Raw genomic sequence first — 20,088 nt, 5'->3', positions numbered from 1 at the left:
TACAGCAGCAAATCAACTGGTGGGCCCCCTTGGCCAAATCTGAGTCATGGGTTTGCTTTAACAGACCGGCAGTGGAGTAAATTTTTAATACATCAACCATAATCGGAAACTGAAATCCGCTGTAAATAAAAATAAAGAAATCCGGTGTAGCTTACCCAGACAAAAAGCAGGATTTTTTTTAAATTCCCATCAGGGCTTTCTTGAAAAGTCTTTGGATTGTTTAGTGTAAGTTTACCATTTTTTGCTAACTGCCAGTACTTTAGCAAGAAACCTAATGTACTGGTGAAAATCTGAAACCCCGTGTTTACAGATCCAAACCGGATTTCTAGATATGGTCACAGGTCCAGCACAACTGGAGACAATTTTCCGGGATTGGGTCGTGAGCTAACCAGGTCCAGTACAGAAACCCAGAATAACTCTAAGCAGTGACACTACCCAACTCATTTTACGAGTCTAGCAGTGTCTGGTTGAGAAAACCTCCAAAGGGATGAGCCAAGAAGGCATCGCAATTAAATGCCTGAGCCACCCTCTCTGGATGACGGAACTCTGACTCCAGCAAACATACAAAGAAAACTTTTCCTCGTTCACTTGCATCTGGGATCTTCTTCTTTTGGTCATGATCCATATTTGGTGACGAAAATTAAGGGTTGGGCCGTAGAAAGAGCAATAACTACAGAGCTTCGTTTAGACCAAGCTCTTTCTTCACTATAGCAGACTGAAGCACCGCTTCATTACTGAAGATGAGGAGCCAATCCATCTATTCCTTTCTAGCTGCATCTTGCCATCAATCATGAACGAGAAACTACTAAACATGATCTCTTGAGGCGGGGACATGAAATGAAATTAACTGAAATGAATTGAAGCCACTTATTTCTGTAGAACCATGACCTCTAACTTAGTGGAGCTGACTATCATCCACTTCTATCTGGACTTTGACTTGGCCAGTGTAATCTAAACCATTCTAAACTCTGGCTAAGAGTTTAGGACGACCGTGGTGCTAAAAGGTAAGTCCTTTAAGTCCTTTACAGTTTTCCACGTATTTAGCGTCATTCATCCTCTCATCAATAGTCACCCCCTTCACTGATGGTGATGATTTACAGATAAAGTCAAAATAAAATAATTTCTCTTGAAAAAAATCATTAGATATGATTATGTTTTACCAAAATGAAAGTTCAGCAGAAACTGAACACCTGAAACATCACCAATCAGAGGCCAAAATTTCCAGAAGTTAAAGCCGTAGTGCAAATTCTGCTGAATTATCTAAATTCTAATTTAGAGAATTACAGACGCTTTAAGACTCTGATCTGTACTTACATATTTTAATTTAAAGTACATGCATGCATACGCTTATGAAGGCCGTAGGAGTAAGTGTTGTATGAGGGTCAAGGAATAGAAGCTTGTGTTCTCAAACATGTGACCTCCAGTGTCCTGAACGTCGCCTCCACCCAGCCACACCCCCTGGTACACGCACGCACACATGCACGCACACGCACACACACACACACACACACACACACACACACACGCATGCACGTCTTCCAACCTAGACAGGCCAGGTTGCCAGAGCTACACAAACTCCCACCCATTAGCGGCAGGATTCCAGGATAACCATGGAAACCGGTCTCTCACCCCCGGGGAGACGAGCAGCAGAACTGAAAGGCTCCATTCAATTTCCACATCCCAGTACAGCACACACAAAAGAACACACATGCACTCTTTTTTTTTTTTTTTTTTTTCACACAGTAACACACACACACCCACAGACGAGCAAACGCGCACACACACAGTCGTGGACACGTCCTACCCACTTGCTCTAACAGCCTCGCAGTCACTCCAGCCTTCTCTGCCTGCCTCCACTGGGGTGAGTGGGAGCTTGTTAGAGAGACCGCGCACTACATCCTCTCACCCACGGTCCTCGGCTGCACACACGCAGCCCACCAGTGAAACATTAATTACACCTCACTCATTGTGATTAGACACACTTTTAGTGGGAGACGACAGACTTTATTGTGTGCTCGGGGATCATCCTTTCCCAACCCCCGAAGGCAGGAAGCATCTTATCAAGCAGCCACGGAGAGTCGCATCAAATGACTGCGTCCCCGCATGCACACTCTCGTCTGCCACTCACTTCACATGGCAGATATGAAGAGGTGAGGCGGCTGTCATTTATAGAAATGTTCACCGACACCTCTTCTGTGCACAGGCATTGAAATTAAACTAAGAGAGGAGCCGTGTCACATTCGGGAAACGTCTCCTAACGCGATATATAAAGAGAGGAGATGCGGATGCGATAGCAGGTGAAAGGATCCACCACGCAGCCGAGAGCGCACCACGCTTCCCAAGTCTGCCCAAGACTTAAAAAAAAAAGGCAGAATGTACTCAGTGGGTTCAACTAAGAGTGAAAAGGTTAATGAAGCACAGTGGGAAATCAGCCTTAAGGTGTCACAGTCAGAAGATCAGAGTAGATGGACAGAGAGTTACAGAGGTAGAGGAGGAGATCAGGAGGAAGCAGGCTTTGAGAGAGGAGACAAATTACAGATCACTTTATATAAAATTTGCTTTATTTTTGATTAACTTTGGCTTTGTGTATGCAAATGACAAACTAGGATTTCTTGTGTCATTGACTCACATTTATAATGCATTTTGTATTTTTTTTGTATTTATTGCTTGATTTCTGTTTCATAGTGTCAACTAGGCTGAGATCATTTTTCATATAATGAAACCATTTTGCATATGTGATATTAAAAACACATTCGTAATGACTATTAGATAATGTTTTGTAAAGAAGAAATAAGAATGTCAAAATTTAGAAAAAAAATTAACAATGGCATTCATAAAAGAGAAAAAATGGGAGAAGTGTGATGTTGCATAATATTTCTATGACAATCTTCAGAATTATTTATTTTTTTAAGGAAGCTAGGTGCAGCATCTTAACAGAAAAAAATATCAGAATTGAGGTTGTTGCTTATATTTTGTTTTGGTGGTGATTCAGAAGCAAAGACTGATCACTAAAAAAGCAACTTAAGGGTTGAAATTTTTTGAAAATTTATTAATATTTATATTTGTAGCTAACTGAGGCATTCTTTAAATAACAAATGTAAAGAAAATGTCTTGACACAGCCCATTTCATCTGCATGTTTCCTTTGCTTAAGAGACCCAGATGGTGAAATTTGTCTACAAATTTAGTTCAAAGAAACAAAAATTTCTCTGAATCAGTGTTGCAGCCAATTTCTGGCACACAGAGGCGTTGATTACTTGCAACCTGTCCACTCCTGAAAAAGAAAAGGATACAATGATTTTAATAATCCTATTTTAAGACATGAATAGAAAAAATTGACTTTTTGTGTTTGTTTGGTTTTTAAAGAATAGATGTAAATTGCTTTACTGTCATTTAAGGGGTTATAAAAGGAAAAAGTAGACACCTGAAGGTATCTTTAGAAAGGAGAAGAGTAATGCAAGGTATGGTATTTCTAAAATAAAGATCATAAAACCTTTAAAAGATTTTTTTTGTCCAAAGTACAAGGTAAAGCTTTCCATGAAGGATTACGGAAATAATTTCCAAAAGGAGACTGTCAAAAAAAACAACAAAAAAAAACACAAAAATGACTAACAACCTGCTCTGAAACACACTGTTCTGATTATCTCCTTGATCCCATCAGTAGCCCACACAGACCATTAAGATGTGAACCCTGTTTAATTCAATTTGGAAAAAAAAAAAAAAAATCTATTCAAGAAAACTGATTGGCAGGAACGCGTCATTCTACCTTCTCCACCGACGCAGTGCAGGTTGTTTTCTGGTATCCTAGTGGCAAGAAGAGCGGAGGTGAAGAGATTTGAGTCTGAACCTGGATGGATGCACAGGTGGTAGGGCTGACAGAGAAGTGAGGTGAAAAGATGAATAAATAAATAAAAAAGGGTGTGGTGTTGTTTTGAGAAGCAGTGTAGGCGGGAGGCAGAGAAGCAGGGCAATCTGGAGCGAGGCATGGACGGAGGAAGAGGCGAGGGAGGCTGGCATTAATGATGGGTGCGCCTGAGGCCACACAAGTACAGCTGTCTCCTCTCCCAACTTCAGCAATGTCAGATTGGTATAATAAAGCTCGGTTGCTCTGGTCTGTGCTCGCAGCTGGGTGGTTTGGGATGGAGAAAAAAAAAAAGACAAAACAACAAAACAAACCAAATCATTTTCACATCCGTGAATGAATCCACAATACAGTGACCGCAAACATCTGTGCGTCTTATTTGGATTTTATTTTACTAAGTAGTGCACACTTGTGAAGTGGAAGAAAAAAAATGATGCATGGGTTTCATCGTCTGCCACGAATGAAAATCTGAAAAGTGTGGTGTGCTTTTAAGTTCAAAAATTCAGTTTTAGAGTCATTTGTTTGAACAGAAATACTTTTGAATTTCTTTCAAAGACTTTATCATTGCCAATTTTCTATACAAAATAGTGGAGTTTCCGCTTCAGTTTAGTCAGATGGAGACTTTGTTTTTTTTTTTTTTTTTTAAACAGTTGAGACACACATTTTCAAACGTCAGGTTTTGGATGTTGAAAACTTGGGGAACTTATTATGTAGCCTAATCCTACTGTAAACTGTTTCACTTTATTCCTATTCTGTCTGCTGTGCTTCTCATTGGTCTTCATGATTATGTTTGTCACCAGCAAAACTCTGAGGCCTCCACAGATCTGACGTAGTTGTTGTACTTGTGTTGAAAACACATTATGACAAAGATGTTCAGTTTGTGGTTACCACTTGTCCCTTATTTTTTTCTTATTTCTGATGTATTTTGTCCTCCAATAGTTGGTCACAATGATTTAATTTAAACATTGCTGTTGCAACTTTGCATCACTCACTATCCTGGGTTTGTTTGTGGTAGCGTTAGTCAGTTTACATCTATGTAGATGTTTTAGTTAAAGCTAATGCCTTTGGACTATTGAATGACTATGAATGTTTATTTTGTTTCTAGGCACATTTCTGGTAAAAGTTTTGTTTTTCACCATTATATTTGTCCCTTTAGATCAGGGGTCCCCAAACTTTTTCCTGCGAGGGCCACATAGCTGTTCCTTTCTGTAGTCGGGGGCCGGTCTCAGGTTTTGTAGAAAGAAACCTTAGAAAATTCTTGTCGACGGGGGGGGGGGGGGAGGAGGCTGTTCTGTCTTTGAAACTGTCGAGCGGGGGGGGGGGGAAGAGCGCGATGACACATTCGCGCTTTTAGATAGATTTTTACCCAGAATGCAAATGGAAAAAACCGTGAGTGAAACGGTGACTGGGACTGACTAGTATATATTCCATTGAGGGAAAGTTAGTTTCACTTCTGCTCAAAAGCCCCCTGGTGGTTGAAGAAAAATCCACATATAAACCGGAAAATACAATATATGAAAAAAAACACTGAATGCTCTCTGGTATGAGGAGGCGGGCCGGATCCGGCAATTGTTCAGGGGGCCGGACCAAATGACGTGGCGGGCCGGATCCGGCCCGCGGGCCGTAGTTTGGGGACCCCTGCTTTAGATGCTCCAGGCTGAGCAGCTATATAGGAGGGGCCAGTCCAGCATTTCCTGCTTAAATGGCCCTATGATGTCACTGATTGGCTCACTGGGTTCTACCAAATAGAGGGTTTTCTTTTATGTATTGTTTTGTTTGTCTTTTTTCTCTTTAAAGCAACCTTTTGAGTTGTATTCAATGTTTTATTTTCCAGTGCATTAAGTTATGTGGATTTGTTTGTGCATGAGATCAATTATCTTGTTCCTGTTTCTCTGTTTATATTTTGTTGTTTGGTTTGACCTGTTCTATTATGGTATGGTCTAATGAAGTCCAACTGTGTTGCTAATTTGGTATAACACCAGTAATATTTCAGATTCTCCAGATGGATGTCAGAGCCTTAAAAAAAAAAAGCTAAATAATAAGAACCTGGAACTGATGGCTGATGCTGTTTTTTGACCATTTGACTACACTACCTCACACACATGCATCATTTCTTTTCAGATTTTGATTTGTTAAAAAAGCACGTCCAACCACTTCATTATGCGCTACTGTATGTTGGCCTGGTCACATATAACCCCATTAAAACATGTCAAAGTTTGGGGTTGTACCTTTAAAAAAAAAGAAATGTATGAAAAAAAAACTAAAAGTGTGAATACTTGAACAAGATACTCTATGCTCTCACAGATAACTGCAGCCCAGACTGACTGCTGCTCTAAATTGCTGCCTCCTCTGTTAGAACAGAACCGCTTGCTTTCATGGAGTTTCCTTTGGCTGACGTCAGAGTGCGTCCAGAGTGCACTGAGTCAGACATGGATGAGCTCTGCCCACCACCTTGTCTTTGTGCCGCTGTCCTTTGTGGCCTTGTGAAAAGGTAAAAAACATGATGTCAGATGTTCCAAACTCGAGTCACATCCGGTCACTTATCATCACGCCATACACCCGGATCCTGCAGGGCTTGACCAAGGACACACAAGCAAACAGAGTCAATCTGAGGACTGCCTCTGCTGCCTGTACTTGATCTTTACATGCACTTTTATTTGATGGACCGATGTGGGAGGATATCTGTTTGTCTGACTCACTCTATGTCTGCCTGACCACCCCCTCCCTCCTGGCCGGTACTTCAGTGTTGTGTCTTTCTCCTCCTTTTCTCCTGATCACTGCTGTGGTGATGTGGTCCAGGCATGTAGCCACTGGATAATCTGATTAGAGAAGGCTCAGGCATAAAGTCTCCACTCTGATCACTTCAGTCACCTGGGACTTTGGTCGCATTTGTTTGGGGAGGGGATCCCCATATGGAGGAAACAAATGCGCTTGTGAGATCCTCTGACATGTTAGTTCTGGTTTGTGAACTTCACCTTCTTTTAACCCTGCATTATACTACTCTGTGCATAATTCATAACTGTGAACTTAAAGAAAACATTGAAATCTGAACATCTCTTAGAGCACTGCCAAACGCATCATATGATGAAATAGCACAACTACAAACCTACCTAGAAATGCATAGGCACGCTCTCTTCCTCCTACAAAACATAAACATTACTTTAGACATAATTGGTCTCTCCAAATGGCGCTAGGGTGTGTGTGAATGGTCATTTGTCTTGTGTGTCTCCATGCTGACCTGTGATGAACTGGTGACTCTCGCCCAGTCACTGATGGAGATGGGACAATGGAATCTGTTGGCCAAAATTAAATCTAGCCTTCATGGCCAAGTGAAAAGTGGTTTGCAGTTTGTCACAAGCCACACAGAGGAAGGAGGTGCAGAGACTAAAATGCTACTCTTTTACTTACATGGAAAACCAGCACTGAACATCACCCAGAAAACTCGGTCCTTACAGTGAATCATCCTGGGGGGAGAGGTGAGAGGATGTTCATCGTCCCACAGGAAAACAGCCTTAAACGTGCAGCCAGAGCCACTTTGGATCAAAGTGTAGTCATTTGTTAGCATGGCCTAGTCTCTGAACACACTGAAATCCACTTGAGAATCTTTTCAAGAGTTGGAAATTGATATTGATATTTGGGCGTACCCTGAAAGACTTGCAGCAAAACTCGTAGCAACATAGGGTTCAACAAACGATTGACTCAGTGGGGCTCCACAGTTACTCACTACAGTGTGCATAAAACTTTAACATAACATGTTATAGTTAGTGGCTGTAGTGTGCCCCAATATGAAAACTTTCTAAAAAAAAAAAAAAAAAAACTTTTGCAAGGTAGTGTAAAGTAAAAGAGGGAGCAGAGGGGGGTCGACTTTCCTGTTAGAGATTAAGTTGCATCCTTATGGACTGTACATACATGTAAATCTGTGATTCCCTCGTGTCGGAGGCTACAAAGTGTGTTCTTCAGGCCTCCAGAGGCCCCACAGATGTACAAAGCTTTTCATTAGGTAAGCCAGGCGTTATTCCCCAGCATGTTCTGCAAATGTCCCCGGGGGGTTTTGTTGAGAGCGTGTGTTGTCAGACCGCTGAGGGGAAAAAAGGTGGAGAGGGGAAGAGTGGCTCTTGTCAGGAAAGAGACGAGGAAGGCTTAGACATGACAGACATCTCATTAATCACAAGACTCTCCAGGCAGTATTTGCGGCCCCACACCTCCTCTCTGTGGAGGAAACCGAAGGTACTGGACTGGATTGGCAATCGGAAGAGCGCACGTGTTGGTTTAGTGCCCCGTTTCTTCGGTGGCTTCATTATTGCCCTTTTCCCTCTGTCATTCCAGGCTGTGGTCGTGTGCACCATCAGCCCCTCTGGCAGCTCCATCCCTGACAGGTACAGACAGAGAGAAACACTCTGTAGGAAGCAAATCTGTCACCGCGCTAACTAAAACATGTCAGAGGGAAAGTGCTGCGTGTCTAAGAGCAGCGGTGCCCTCGCTGCGTGGATGGCTGATTGGAATTCAGGCTGTTTGAGCCAAGTGTTTATTTCACAGCTTCAGAAGAGGAGAGGAGTAGACAATGAAAGAGCCCTGGAAGAGATGGAGCAGCCGGTTGCATCGGAGAACGAAAGATTTGGGGGTTGGGGGGGAGAAATCAAGGCACAGCTGAACTGTACGGCACAGTCTGCATGTCTGTGTGTGTGTGTGTGTGTGCGTGTGTGTGTGCGTGCGTGCGTGCGTACGTGCGTGCGTGTTCGTGTCCTCAGGGAAGCCTGCTTCTCTCTCTAGGCTAGACTGAGCTCACCTGAGGCTCTCCTCCACCCCAGCAGCTGTTTCACTCACTAACTACCTTCAAGTTTCACCCCCAGTCTCCATCAGTCACACCAACTCCTCATCGCTTGTGTCTACAAGCCTGGCACCTCTCAGCCAGGCCCTCTGACATGCAGTGGTGTAATGTTTGAGCTTCTTCCACATTATTGACTTGAATCATGGAAAACTATGTTGGAGCGTTGCAGCTGAACAGCTGCTGGGATAATCCACGACCTGACGACTGCGGCCATGTGTTTTCAACTGAATGCAGTCCAGCTTGTAGACTGCTCCACAAGCGAAGCGGTATAAATTCCCATATAAGGCAGGAGGACCCTTCCTAACCTCCTGCTCCTCCTCTCTCTCCTCTCCCTCCGCCGACCCATAACTCCTTTACTGAAACTAGCTCATATGGCAACCTCCCTCAGACGCACACATAAACACAGTCACATCATGCAAAGAGCTGAAAACCGTCTAATGTCGAACACTGTGTCGTCAACGTGTGCCGTTATAAACCAGATACTGGCTCGTTCTCCAACAGATCAGACTCTCGTTCTTAAATGGGTTCGAAAGGTCAGAGTTTGCCACAGTTTCAGCTTCATGTTTTATTGAAGATGTTTTCAGTTTCCAGTTAGTTTGGAATCGGCTAATCTGTTTCCACGATTAAGACGCCTCGCCTGCTGTATTTATACACTCGTCGGTTTTAAGGGTTTGGTTTGAAGGTCCAATTTGGGAATCGCAGCGCATCTGAGTAGAGGGTCCACTTGGTCCAAATTAGAAAACTGCTGGGATTTGGGAATTGTTGTGGTGGGTGACTGGGCTATATGGGTGCATTGCATGTTCACGTTAATGTTCTGGTTGGCAGGAAACAGAAAACCACAGAAAATGAGAAGAAACTGTAAACATATGGTGGACCCCTGCCTATTTGTGGACGGATTCAGCTATTTGTTAATTTTTCCAAGGCAAAGAACTTCATATTACTCACATAAACTCCGCCTGTTTGCAAAATGTTTTGTAGCGCATATCAAAAATAATTGATGGAAAGTGCAGGTTGGGAGACTGACATAACCAGGTGCAACGCTACCTGACGCTACTGGCTGGCATTCAAAGTCACTTAAATCCTGTTTGGTCACATTCTGATGGTGAAGATCAACAAGTCTAAATGCACTGAGGCAGGGATTCGTTATTTGTGTTAGCAAGTAGCTGGAACTGGTGTATCTAATAAAGTGGCCAGAGCGTTTTTAGCTGTCGTTCACATTCATACTTTAGACATCAGTCAACGCCGAAAAAAAACCTGCTTGGCCTGAAAATGACCTCAGCAGATATTTTCGCATCCTTTTTAAACTAATGAAGACCAATATATTTTATGTGGGTAGCTCCCAACCAACTCTGCATATAAGAGCCCTTTGCAGTTGTCTTATCAGCAATAATATTGACCACCGCATATAGATGTTATTTAATCTGTACTGCTGCTACAGAGTATGGCTGACTGATTGGATTAATTAAAAAAAATTATGAAAATGAAGTTATTGCTGCAGTGAAAACGCAGGGAATCTGTCATCACAGGTTTTCTTTTGGTTTTTTCCCCAGACAATATAAAAAAACAAACAAACTTGAAAGCCTACCTTTTCAAATAATTATAGTGTGTAACAAACACACAACTGATTGTCTTTTTTGTTGTTCGCTTTCACACTCTCTGGGGCTCTCTTGCCAACCACAGGGAGACCAAAGGGTGAAGCACATGTTGCCCGGCAATGGTTTCGCAAACAATACAAGTTGGTAATAATATATTTCTCCCTAATTTATGTGCTGAAACCCTGAAGGGATGTATACACAAACAGAGACTGGACAGTCCTGTATTCAAGTGGTGCTACAAACCATCAGAAGGGCAAATTAACAGTTTACTTGTGCGACTCTTGCTACAGTTATCTCCACGGCAGCCATATTGAATGCAGACTTCTGAGTTTGGTGGGATTTGTGTTTAATTTTCCATCTTGTAACTCTAATTTATTTATTTTGTTTATTCTCCAAGTACAAATCGCACCACTGACATAAGATTTTAAAGGATTTATTATACCTTGAGTGAGTTTCACTGCACCAACTGCGAAGGTATCGCCTACAAAAAATAAACACACTGGGGTTCAATTCAGTACCAGACATTTGTGCACAAAAAAAAAAAAAAAAAAAAACTGAGCATAAGCTATTTAGTGTGGAGGTAGTCAGAGGTTTCTCAACTTCTAGTTAAAATTCTTCAAAAATAAACTTAACCTTGCTCTGTATTTTCCACAATATCTTCAAACCATTACATAAGAGCCGACTTTGTCTTGGGTTCTTTACAGAAAGACCTTGACACATGCCAATTATGTTGACTGACTGAAACAAGCAAGCTTTAACCCATATTTGTGTCCTGTACATGATTATGAAACAAAGTCCTAATCAGAAGATCAGTTGTGGATGTGCGTTCGCCATCAAAAGTGTCAAAGCATCTTCCTCTTCAAAGCTGCGTCGGAAAAGTGATCAATACCGAAGCTTCTCATCAGCCCGCATAAATCTGGTGGGACGGACGGAGGACAGTGGGAGGCAGGGATGGGTTGAAGAATGAAGATAATGAAAAAAAAAAAAACATAAGGAGAGCTGATAAGCCTTCAGCAGAGGAAGTGTTGTTCTGGGCCAATTCCCCCGTGGAGACCCTGCATCCCACTGCTGCCCTGCTGCAGGATGTGTCCTCGTGTGGGAATACACAAGGAATGCGGCCCCCTTTTGTTTAGCGTGCGATAGGCTTCTGGTTGGCGGTCATTTGTGTGTCTTATGTGTGACGAGCTCCAGGCTTGGCAGAGGCTGATCAGAGCGACACTCCAGCAGTCCTTTCTGGGTAAGGCCCTCCTGGGAAAACAATGACTGAGCTCATAGCTGCTATCTTTCAAAGCCTCTCCTTGGCCGGTTAGACACACGGTATGTTTTCTCTCTGTATTTATTTTTTTTGTTATTTATAAACCACACATTAAACAAATGGATAAGAGGGGATCTTAAAAAAGCTTGCCAGCTTTTTTAATTTTTTAGTTGGAATCCCCCCAAAGAGCCAGAAGAACTCAAAACCTTTCCCTGACACCTCCCACAATGTTCCACCAGTATGAAAGTTTTTAGAACTTGACGCTTCTCCTTCCGTCTGCAACTAGTCTGTCTCTTCAGGTCCGCCAAGGACACACTGCACACTGTGCTAAAAAATGCAAGTTTCTGTCTAAATAAATTGTCGGGAGTTACTTAGTTGGTGTTTAGTAATTTTTGTGGATGCAGCGAACCTGAAAAGGGGGAACAAAAAGGGTTTGCACAACATGCTGCTACTAACAAAGTACTTCAAGATTAAAAAAAAAAAAAGTCCTCTTGGCAAAGGTTGGATGTGCTCCTGAAGATATTTTATGCTTAAATTATATGTTTAATAGCGGGTGGGGATTAAAAATAGAACATCCATCTTGAAACAGCAGAGCATGAGGAATATGCTGACAATAAAAAGCAACCAATCTATAAACAAGGTCTTGACTTTCAGCAGTTGTATAAAGCTTTCGCTCACATTTTCTCAAAAGACAAGAGTGAGATTTGCTGGCAAGAAAACGCATAGAAATAATGCATGGCAAAAAAAAAAAAAGTAAAAAAAAAAAAAAAAAAAGGTAGAGATTCTTTCGCGATGGAATAAGGCCTGTCCTGGACAAGGTGATAAATGTTTGCAGGCGTGGGAAGCACATAACTGAGATAAGTTGCACACAGTGTTTCCCAATAAATTAGAATATCTGTGGAAAGTTTAAGTATTCAATAATTCCAAAAAGTGAAATTTATATACAGATACTGATCTTACAAAATTATTTCAGCTAATTTTAAGGAAAATCCTAAATTTGAATCGACTGCCCAGTAGTCTTAGATGAAAAAAACAACAAAAAAAACATTTATTTTGTCTAATTTAGATGGTTTATGAAAAAAAAAATATATATATATATAGTCTTTTACTTTATTGATTTTATTTAGTAAGAGAAAAGAACATTTCAAGGATATTCTATTTCACTGAGATGCAGCGTTGGAAAATGTTTTACAAAACGAGCTCAACTAACCACATCCTGCCTGGTGTAAGGAGGAGATAGGAGAATCGTCAGTGGTTTCTGAAATATTGAACAATCGTAGCAGCATAAGAAAGGAGGCACCAAACAATAAAGCAATAAAAATCCACATTAGATAGGTATTCCCTTTGAGAAATTACAATACATTTACAATTTTCTATCAAAACCGGTGAAATCTGCGTCACAATTTCACCCAATTCTGAGCACGGAGAGGAACAAAGCGGAGTGAAAACTCCAGCAACACTTGAAATAATGACTAATCAACTTTGCTGCTAATGGAGATTGTTACTAGGCATCCAAAGTGTTCAGTGGAGTCTTAACCTCACAAGACTTTAAGCTGTCATTTCAAGCTCCAAACGTGACCGGATTAAAACAATTCTGCAAAGAAGAGTGGGCCAAAACTCTCACACGGCGTCGATGACAAAGACTCACCGTCAGTTATCACAAACACTGGAACGGAAGCAGACGGCAGGTTTGTGATTACTTTCATTAGGTCCTGTTGGCTCACATTGCGTTATTCCCCTTAGCAATCAAAACATCCTTTGAGAACGACAATCTGTATTCAGTCACGTTATCTTTATTTATTTTTTTCTCCACAGTGAAATTAGGTTTGTCTGACATATTCGAGCGAGGGAAAGTACTTTTTCACAGCGCTCTGTGACAGGACTTTCTCACAAGCTAACACTTAAAACACGTGAAACTCATTGCTTCGTACAGAGCAGTGAGTCACACACGGTCGGGAAGGGAAGTCAACTATTTGATTCAATCTTAAACGTGTACAAGGCTAAATCTTTGACTTCTACTGAGATTTTTTTTTAAATCTTCTTTCATGCTTTCAGCTCAATGTTTAAATATGGTTTAATTTGCCCAAGTTGCTGACAAAAGAACAACTCCTAATGGAAAAAAAAACAAAAACAACCTTTATATATGCTCTTTGTGGATGTCGGCTTACGCTGGTCTTTTAAGCGAGCTAAACTTGGAGCGCTAAAGGAACAGAATTTAATTATTTGATCTCCTGATGGGAAGGAAATACATAGGGAGACTGAAAACAAGGCAAGGTGAGGTTTATTGATGTATTCAGGACAGTTTCTTTGCGTCAGTGTAGCCCTCATGTTGACAGTTTAAGCACAGTGATACAAGCACTAGTTAGCAGTCGAGATGCTGACCCCAACAGTGAGACTCTTAGGCTGAAACTTCACACACAGGGTTCCAATGAAGTCTGAAAAAGTATGAAATGTATTTTCATAAGCCCATCCATCCACTGTGCACTTTTCCATTTGTTTTGCCGTCCTTCCTTCCGGTCAATATTCCATAATTTTGACCTCTCGCTTTTCCGATTGTCCATTAATCTGTTTGTCTTACCATCCATTCATTTACCTTACTGCCCATCCATCCATCCTGTTTTTTTTATGTCCATATTAAAACCGGGGATTCTGACACGAAATGCACAGGAACCCTGCATATAGAGAATTGTGTAGCAAAATAAAAAATAAAAAAAAAGATTGTGTAATGATGATAAAAAGGCCCGACATTGTTTTTTTTTTTAATCGCATACTCAAGTTTTTGAGACCAATATTTGGTATTTCTTCAAGTTACTGTTAAAAACAACATCTAGGGAGAAAAAAAAAAGAAGAAGCGAGACAGATTCGGTGAAAAAGCCCATAAAATATGTAAAACACTGTGCATTTTGAATGAGTTCGTTCATGTATCTCCAGGAAATAAAGCACATCTTTGGTTCAATGGTCTTACATCAAGATGCACGGATATTGCAGTAGTACAAACTACAGACAAAGGCTTAGTTTCCTCTCTACTGCATGCATCCATTAAAAGTTGTTGGTTTAAAAAAAAAAAACAAAAAAAAACGAGCCATTTGATATGTTTTGCTGGGTAAATCCATGCAGCTCATTTTTTCAATAACAACTCAATCAAAAAACAAAACGCTCGTTTTCGCCGGGAACTTACGGCCTTATTTACACGACGGCTAAAGACACTTTATGCGAATTAGCCGATATCATTCGCATGTAAAGACGTGCGTATGATTGATAAACAAACGTATTGCACTGGCTGCCATTACCATACATCTTCTGGGACTCAAGTAACAGAATAAAAACTTTACACTCCAAACCAGCACAGATGTGTCACTCGTCTCCCACGGCAGGACGGCTGATGAACACCCTCTTGTTTCACGATAGAAGCCACCCTAATTTAATTGTAAAGAGTTTTTTTTCCCCCACACACACCTTTTAAAAGACGAGGACAAGTTTTCACTTGAATAAAAAGTGATGACGGTGATTCAGACCTGGAGGTGACAAAAAACAAAATCAAAGAGGGAGCCAGGGACAGAGCTTTAAAAGCATATAAACCGTCTGTCCATACAGTCAACCACTTCACTGCAGTGTGTGTGTGTGTGTGTGTGTGTCTAGATGCAGTATATAAAACCCAAGACTCATTATCGTTGAGAGGGCAACTCAAGCGCCCTCAGGCTCATTTTAGCTCCTTTCTTATTTCTCTGCTAAACTAAACTCTCCAGTTTTGGACATTGTGCTCCGACAACAACGTATCTAATTGACGTCTTGAGCCCAGTAAAGTGCCTTCCAAAAGTATTCGTGCCCAGCAAACATTTCTGTACTCTGTCATGTTACGACTACAATTTATTCAATTTATCACACAGATTTTAGATAGCAGACCAACGCAACGCCGAGGGTGATTTGGAAATGATTGTTAAAATCGCTTATATTATAAAAAATCTGGAAAATGTGCTACGTACTTGATAAACTACAGATAGTTAATTATGTGATTCCGAAGGGAATTGGCTGTACCTCAATTTATTCAGGGGTATCAGAGTAAACAAAGTCTACACCGCAAAGACACAAAATCTCGCAAAGTATTTTTGGTCTAATTTTTAATGCAAGTATCTCAGAATCCTTGAAATGAGGTAAAACCATCTTACAACTTTTTTTTTTTTGCGAGATATAAAAGCTTATTCTAAGTCAATAATTCCTTCCAGTGGCATATTATTTCACTTATGACGTTAGAAAAACGTCTTATCATAAGTGAAATAATCTTCCAGTGTAATTAATACAATTTTGTCAATATTGAGGAATTATTGATTTAAAACAAGCTTCAGTATCTTGCTGGAAAGTTGCTTGTAAGTTAATTGTGTCTCATATCAAGTGCACTAATACATTTGCACTAGAAACTAGAAGAGACTACAATACCAGTAAGATTTTGAGTTTTTGCAGACACACTTTTTTTCTGTCAAATGGCACCTTTGACTTTCTGCAAGAGCGTCTCCAGTCTGGAGGGGTTTTGCTCTCTCTGCATGGTTTGTATTTTCTCTTTTGTGCCCAGGTGGATTCAATCCAGGTTCTCCAGCTTCCTCTCAGTCCAAAAACATGACTGTTAGGTCAAATGTCAACTGTCTGTCCTGAGAGTGACACACTCTCTCCCATCAGAGTTGGATGGATGAATGCTTCAATTTCCTTCTGATTCACAATTATATGCAAATTGCATTGATATGTCAAATTAAACCATGAAAAAACACATCGCAGTCGTCGCTGAGACAATGTGAAACAGTTCCGACAGCTACGGATACTTCTGAGAAACTAAAGCGGTGCTGCCTCGCAGAGCTTTTTTCTTTCGTTTTTTTTTTTTTAAGTGCAGCAGCGTGTACATTCAGATCCCGTCTCCACCTCGATCTGTTTAGTCTGCGCCTCCCGGGGAGCGCGAGCTCTGCCTCGGAGTCTGAAGGCGGTGCTAAAACAGAGACGACCGGCGCGGCCGGCGTCTTACAGGAAGCCGAGGAGGCAGGCGACCTCACATCCTGCCCGAGATCTAGAAGAGACGTTTCTCGAGAAGAAACGGCACTCTGAGCGATCTCTAGCGATGCTGCACTCTAGTTCTGCTGAAGAGTGACGCCGACCTTCGCGGCGAGAGAACGAACGCGATTAGAACGACCCACGAGGAGACGTTACATTCATTAAAAACTTCAAGTGATTAAAATGTAATAAAGCGAAGCTTTCATTGGAGACGAACGTGTAAAAGAACAACAAAATGCTCCCCCCGATCAGACACTGGTAATGGCTGTAAGTTGACCTCGCAAGGTCCGAAAAAAATGACGTCTCAACAGGCAGCTTCTGTGGAGTTACTCCGTCAGGCAGTAAAATACATCCCGGCAGCGCGATCGAGGAAATTCCCCCATGAATAGAGCCAAAACATCCGGCCACTGCAGGACGGCGTGGCCGTTGGTTCTACCTCCAAACGGGCCGTGAATCAGATGAGAGAAACATTGGCTTTTCTGCGCTATGGAAACCCTGAAACCATCCTCCCACCAATCGTTTTATCTGCTCATCAAACACAACCGAGATGTTTCCCCATGCAGTCTGCCTGTCTCAAGACTTCAAACATTTACAAAACGCCGCCACACTTCATCACAGAAGTAAAGTGGAGCTCGTCGGCTTTCCACTGAGCAGTCTTCACTTGACAGTTTGTGGGTCTGAGTCGCTGCATCTGGCCGAACGCAGCCAATGCCTCCTCCAGCCCCCCCTCCCCTTGCAGCCTCCCTCCATCCCCACCTACTCCCTCCTGTTGCCATCAGGGCTTCTTGGCTGCGGTTTTGGCTTTCCCGTTGGGTCCTGTTTTGATCTGGGTCATCTCCACATCTGTCAGGGCGTCGGGGGGAAGGCTGGAGCGCATGCGTTCAACCGTCCTCTGGTAGGCTGCCCTCTCTTGCTCCAGGGAGCGAATCATGTGCTTCATTTTGCTCTCCCGAGAGAGGAAGCTCTCCACGCTCGTCTCCAGAGTCTGAATCTTCTGCCTTGCAGCCTGCAGGACAGAGAGAACGCACCTCAGTCAGGCGCTGTTGCAAAACGGACACTCAAATTTGAAAATCTTGATGACTGTAAAACAAGGCGTGCAATTTCGCACCGCAGCCCGGGAGGATAACGTCAGTAATCGGCGTAATGCATCTGAATGTGCATTTCATCCACGATCTTGAAATAACTTGTTGAGCTTTATAGGAGTCGAAAACCAAGTCCAAGTCCAAAACATTGACCCTCTAGTGATTTTCTCTCACCACAATCAGACATGAGAGCGCCTGAAGAACTTTCAAACCTCTGTTAATATGAAGCTCATCAGGTGCGACTTTATCAGTCCTCCTCCACAGATTCACACTTCACTGAAATGATTGAAGTACGTGGAGAACATAACAGCTCTCAGGCCTTTTGTTTCTTCAACAGTCTCTCATTGCTGCTGTGTTTTCCACTGATGTATTAGTGCCATCTACAGGTAATCTGAGGCAATGACATTTTTGCAATTACACACAGCTTCTTTGAGATTGCACAAATTGGCATTATTTTTTTAACAAATTGTGACTCTTTGCAGAAGAATATATCCTCTCAACAGTATTCTGGTTTACCACTTAAACATGCGATGTTGCACTTTATTTTCCTTACTTGAAGTTTTTCCAGCAGATCCATGTTCTGTTTCTTCAGCTGCACGTTCGTCTTCTCTAATTTGTCGAGGCGCTCCGAGTCGTCGGGCGGCGGCCCGGCGTCCAACATCTCATCCTGCAGGACGTGGTACTCGACCTCATATGCGTGCAGCTGCTTGGAGATGTCCATCTCCATCACCTAGTGATCCAGAATGAGCTGCAGTGAGGTTGTTTGCACCAATGCTTCAGACATATAAAGCCTGGAAATAAATTGTGTATTGCAATAGCCTTGCTTTGTTTGTAAAACATTTGATTTTTGCAGGGGGCTCTTTTCTATCAGTAGTCAGTCAAACTACTGATGGGTATCATGCTAGAAGGAAAGTATGCAGTTTCTATGTAGGCCAAAAATAAAAACATCTGCAATTGTTGAGCTATGTTGGGCTTTTGTTCTTTATACAGTCAAGACTTTTCAAGATTCTCTTGGAAAGCAATGACAGGTCCAACTGAAAATTTAAAAACGATCCATTTGGAGATGCGGCAGATGTGCTCTAGTCAGACGAAACCAAAACTGAACTTTCTGGTCTGGACCCAAAGTAAAGTGTTGTGGTGGCAGAATCATGCTGTGGGAATCATTTCAACTTAGTAAGACAAAAAATATTCCCCGTCTTGATCCACAAAAAAAAAAAAAAAAATCTCAATAAAATTACACTGAAACTTGTGCAAGGGGTGTGAAAACCTTTACAAGGTTCTGCATAAAACACATGTAATTGCATGTATACTTTATTTTTTTTTAATATTCGTGTTCTGTGTTCAATTTTCACAAGTCGGCAAAACCAAATTAGATGCGAGAAAATTGTAGTATTACTTTTGCATCGATGCGCTGCATTGAATCCCTTTCGGTACCTTGGTAATGGTTTGCTCCATCTGTGCCTGTGTGAGCGTGGGGAGTGTCGTTTTCAGGTAGTCCACGATGCTCTCAAAGCTGTCGCACTCCACTATCTCCCTCTCATGGTTGCTCAGCAGACAGAGGGCCACTTTAAAGATCACCTCAGTACCCTGTACAAACACTAGATCTAACCACAAAAACAACAACACCAACAAAAAACAAAAACAAAGAAGAGGCAGCATCAGAAACGTGTTAATGTAATCTCCAACACAAATGCCTCAGCAGATATAATTCTGCCGAGGCAATTTGGCTGCCATCAGAGACCCCAATGTTCTGGGCTTTACCAAAGATGCGGGACACGAAGCCGAGGGGGAACTGCGAGGCGAAGAGGGTGAGGAACCAAGGCGCAGCGTAGAGGCTTGGCCCGATCTCGTACTCCTCCAGGTGATTGTAAAGGTCCCGGTGGTAGTCGTGCAGCAACCTGGAGAGCTGGTACATCTGAATCTGGAGCACAAGAGAGACAAAAAAGGCAACATCAGGTCAGAACAAACTGGTAGAACTGGATCTGGAAGAGACAAGGTTTCCAAAAGAAATCCAAGAATCAATGAAGGATTTTTTTCTTTTTTTTTTTCTTTTTCCTCCCCCATTGAACCACAGCGCTGGTAAAGTGAAAGCAGTGTTGCTTAAAGGACTTGCTCAGACAAGGCCGTGCGTCTCATGAGCTGCAACAACTCTTTTTACAGTATGAGACAGCAAAGAGCAAAGACAGGAGAAGCAGAAGTTAGCTCGGGCTAAAATTAGACTCTCTGCTTTTACAATTTCCTCAAAGTAACAAAGAAGACAAGCGATACCTGAGCCTCCTCCCGAAGCGCAAAGGAAACAGCACAAATATGTGAGGAAACGTCTTTAAAGACCAAAACCGCTGCAGGGAGGGGAACGGCAGGCTTCTGCTCGGCTGAACGGTTACCTGGAGGAGATTAAACATTACCCCCCGCCCCCCTGTCGATGCTTCAACTA

General features: G+C 42.1%; 1 protein-coding gene across 4 annotated transcripts in view; it reads right to left on the bottom strand.

The window, feature by feature from the left end:
- The window catches only part of tbc1d4 (TBC1 domain family, member 4), a 67,035-nt gene that overhangs the window by 13,851 nt on the left and 33,096 nt on the right, over positions 1-20,088 (bottom strand). For 3 of the 4 annotated variants that reach the window (XM_015003862.2, XM_088010379.1, XM_015003887.2), the window contains 4 exons: positions 19,416-19,575; positions 19,089-19,258; positions 18,208-18,384; positions 13,802-17,578 (listed from right to left, as the gene is read on the bottom strand). In XM_015003862.2, the coding sequence (XP_014859348.2) occupies positions 17,348-17,578; positions 18,208-18,384; positions 19,089-19,258; positions 19,416-19,575 (738 nt within the window). In that variant the 3' untranslated portion in view covers positions 13,802-17,347. Of the gene's footprint in view, positions 1-13,801; positions 17,579-18,207; positions 18,385-19,088; positions 19,259-19,415; positions 19,576-20,088 lie in introns of those variants that run through there. The other variant, XM_088010384.1, reaches the window with a different exon arrangement.

The sequence above is a fragment of the Poecilia mexicana genome, unplaced genomic scaffold, assembly GCF_051168715.1.
Source record: "Poecilia mexicana isolate PSO_F unplaced genomic scaffold, ASM5116871v1 scaffold_2, whole genome shotgun sequence".
NCBI lineage: Eukaryota > Metazoa > Chordata > Actinopteri > Cyprinodontiformes > Poeciliidae > Poecilia > Poecilia mexicana.
Note: the sequence above shows the minus strand (reverse complement) of the source record. Positions and strands in the feature narration are given on the sequence as shown.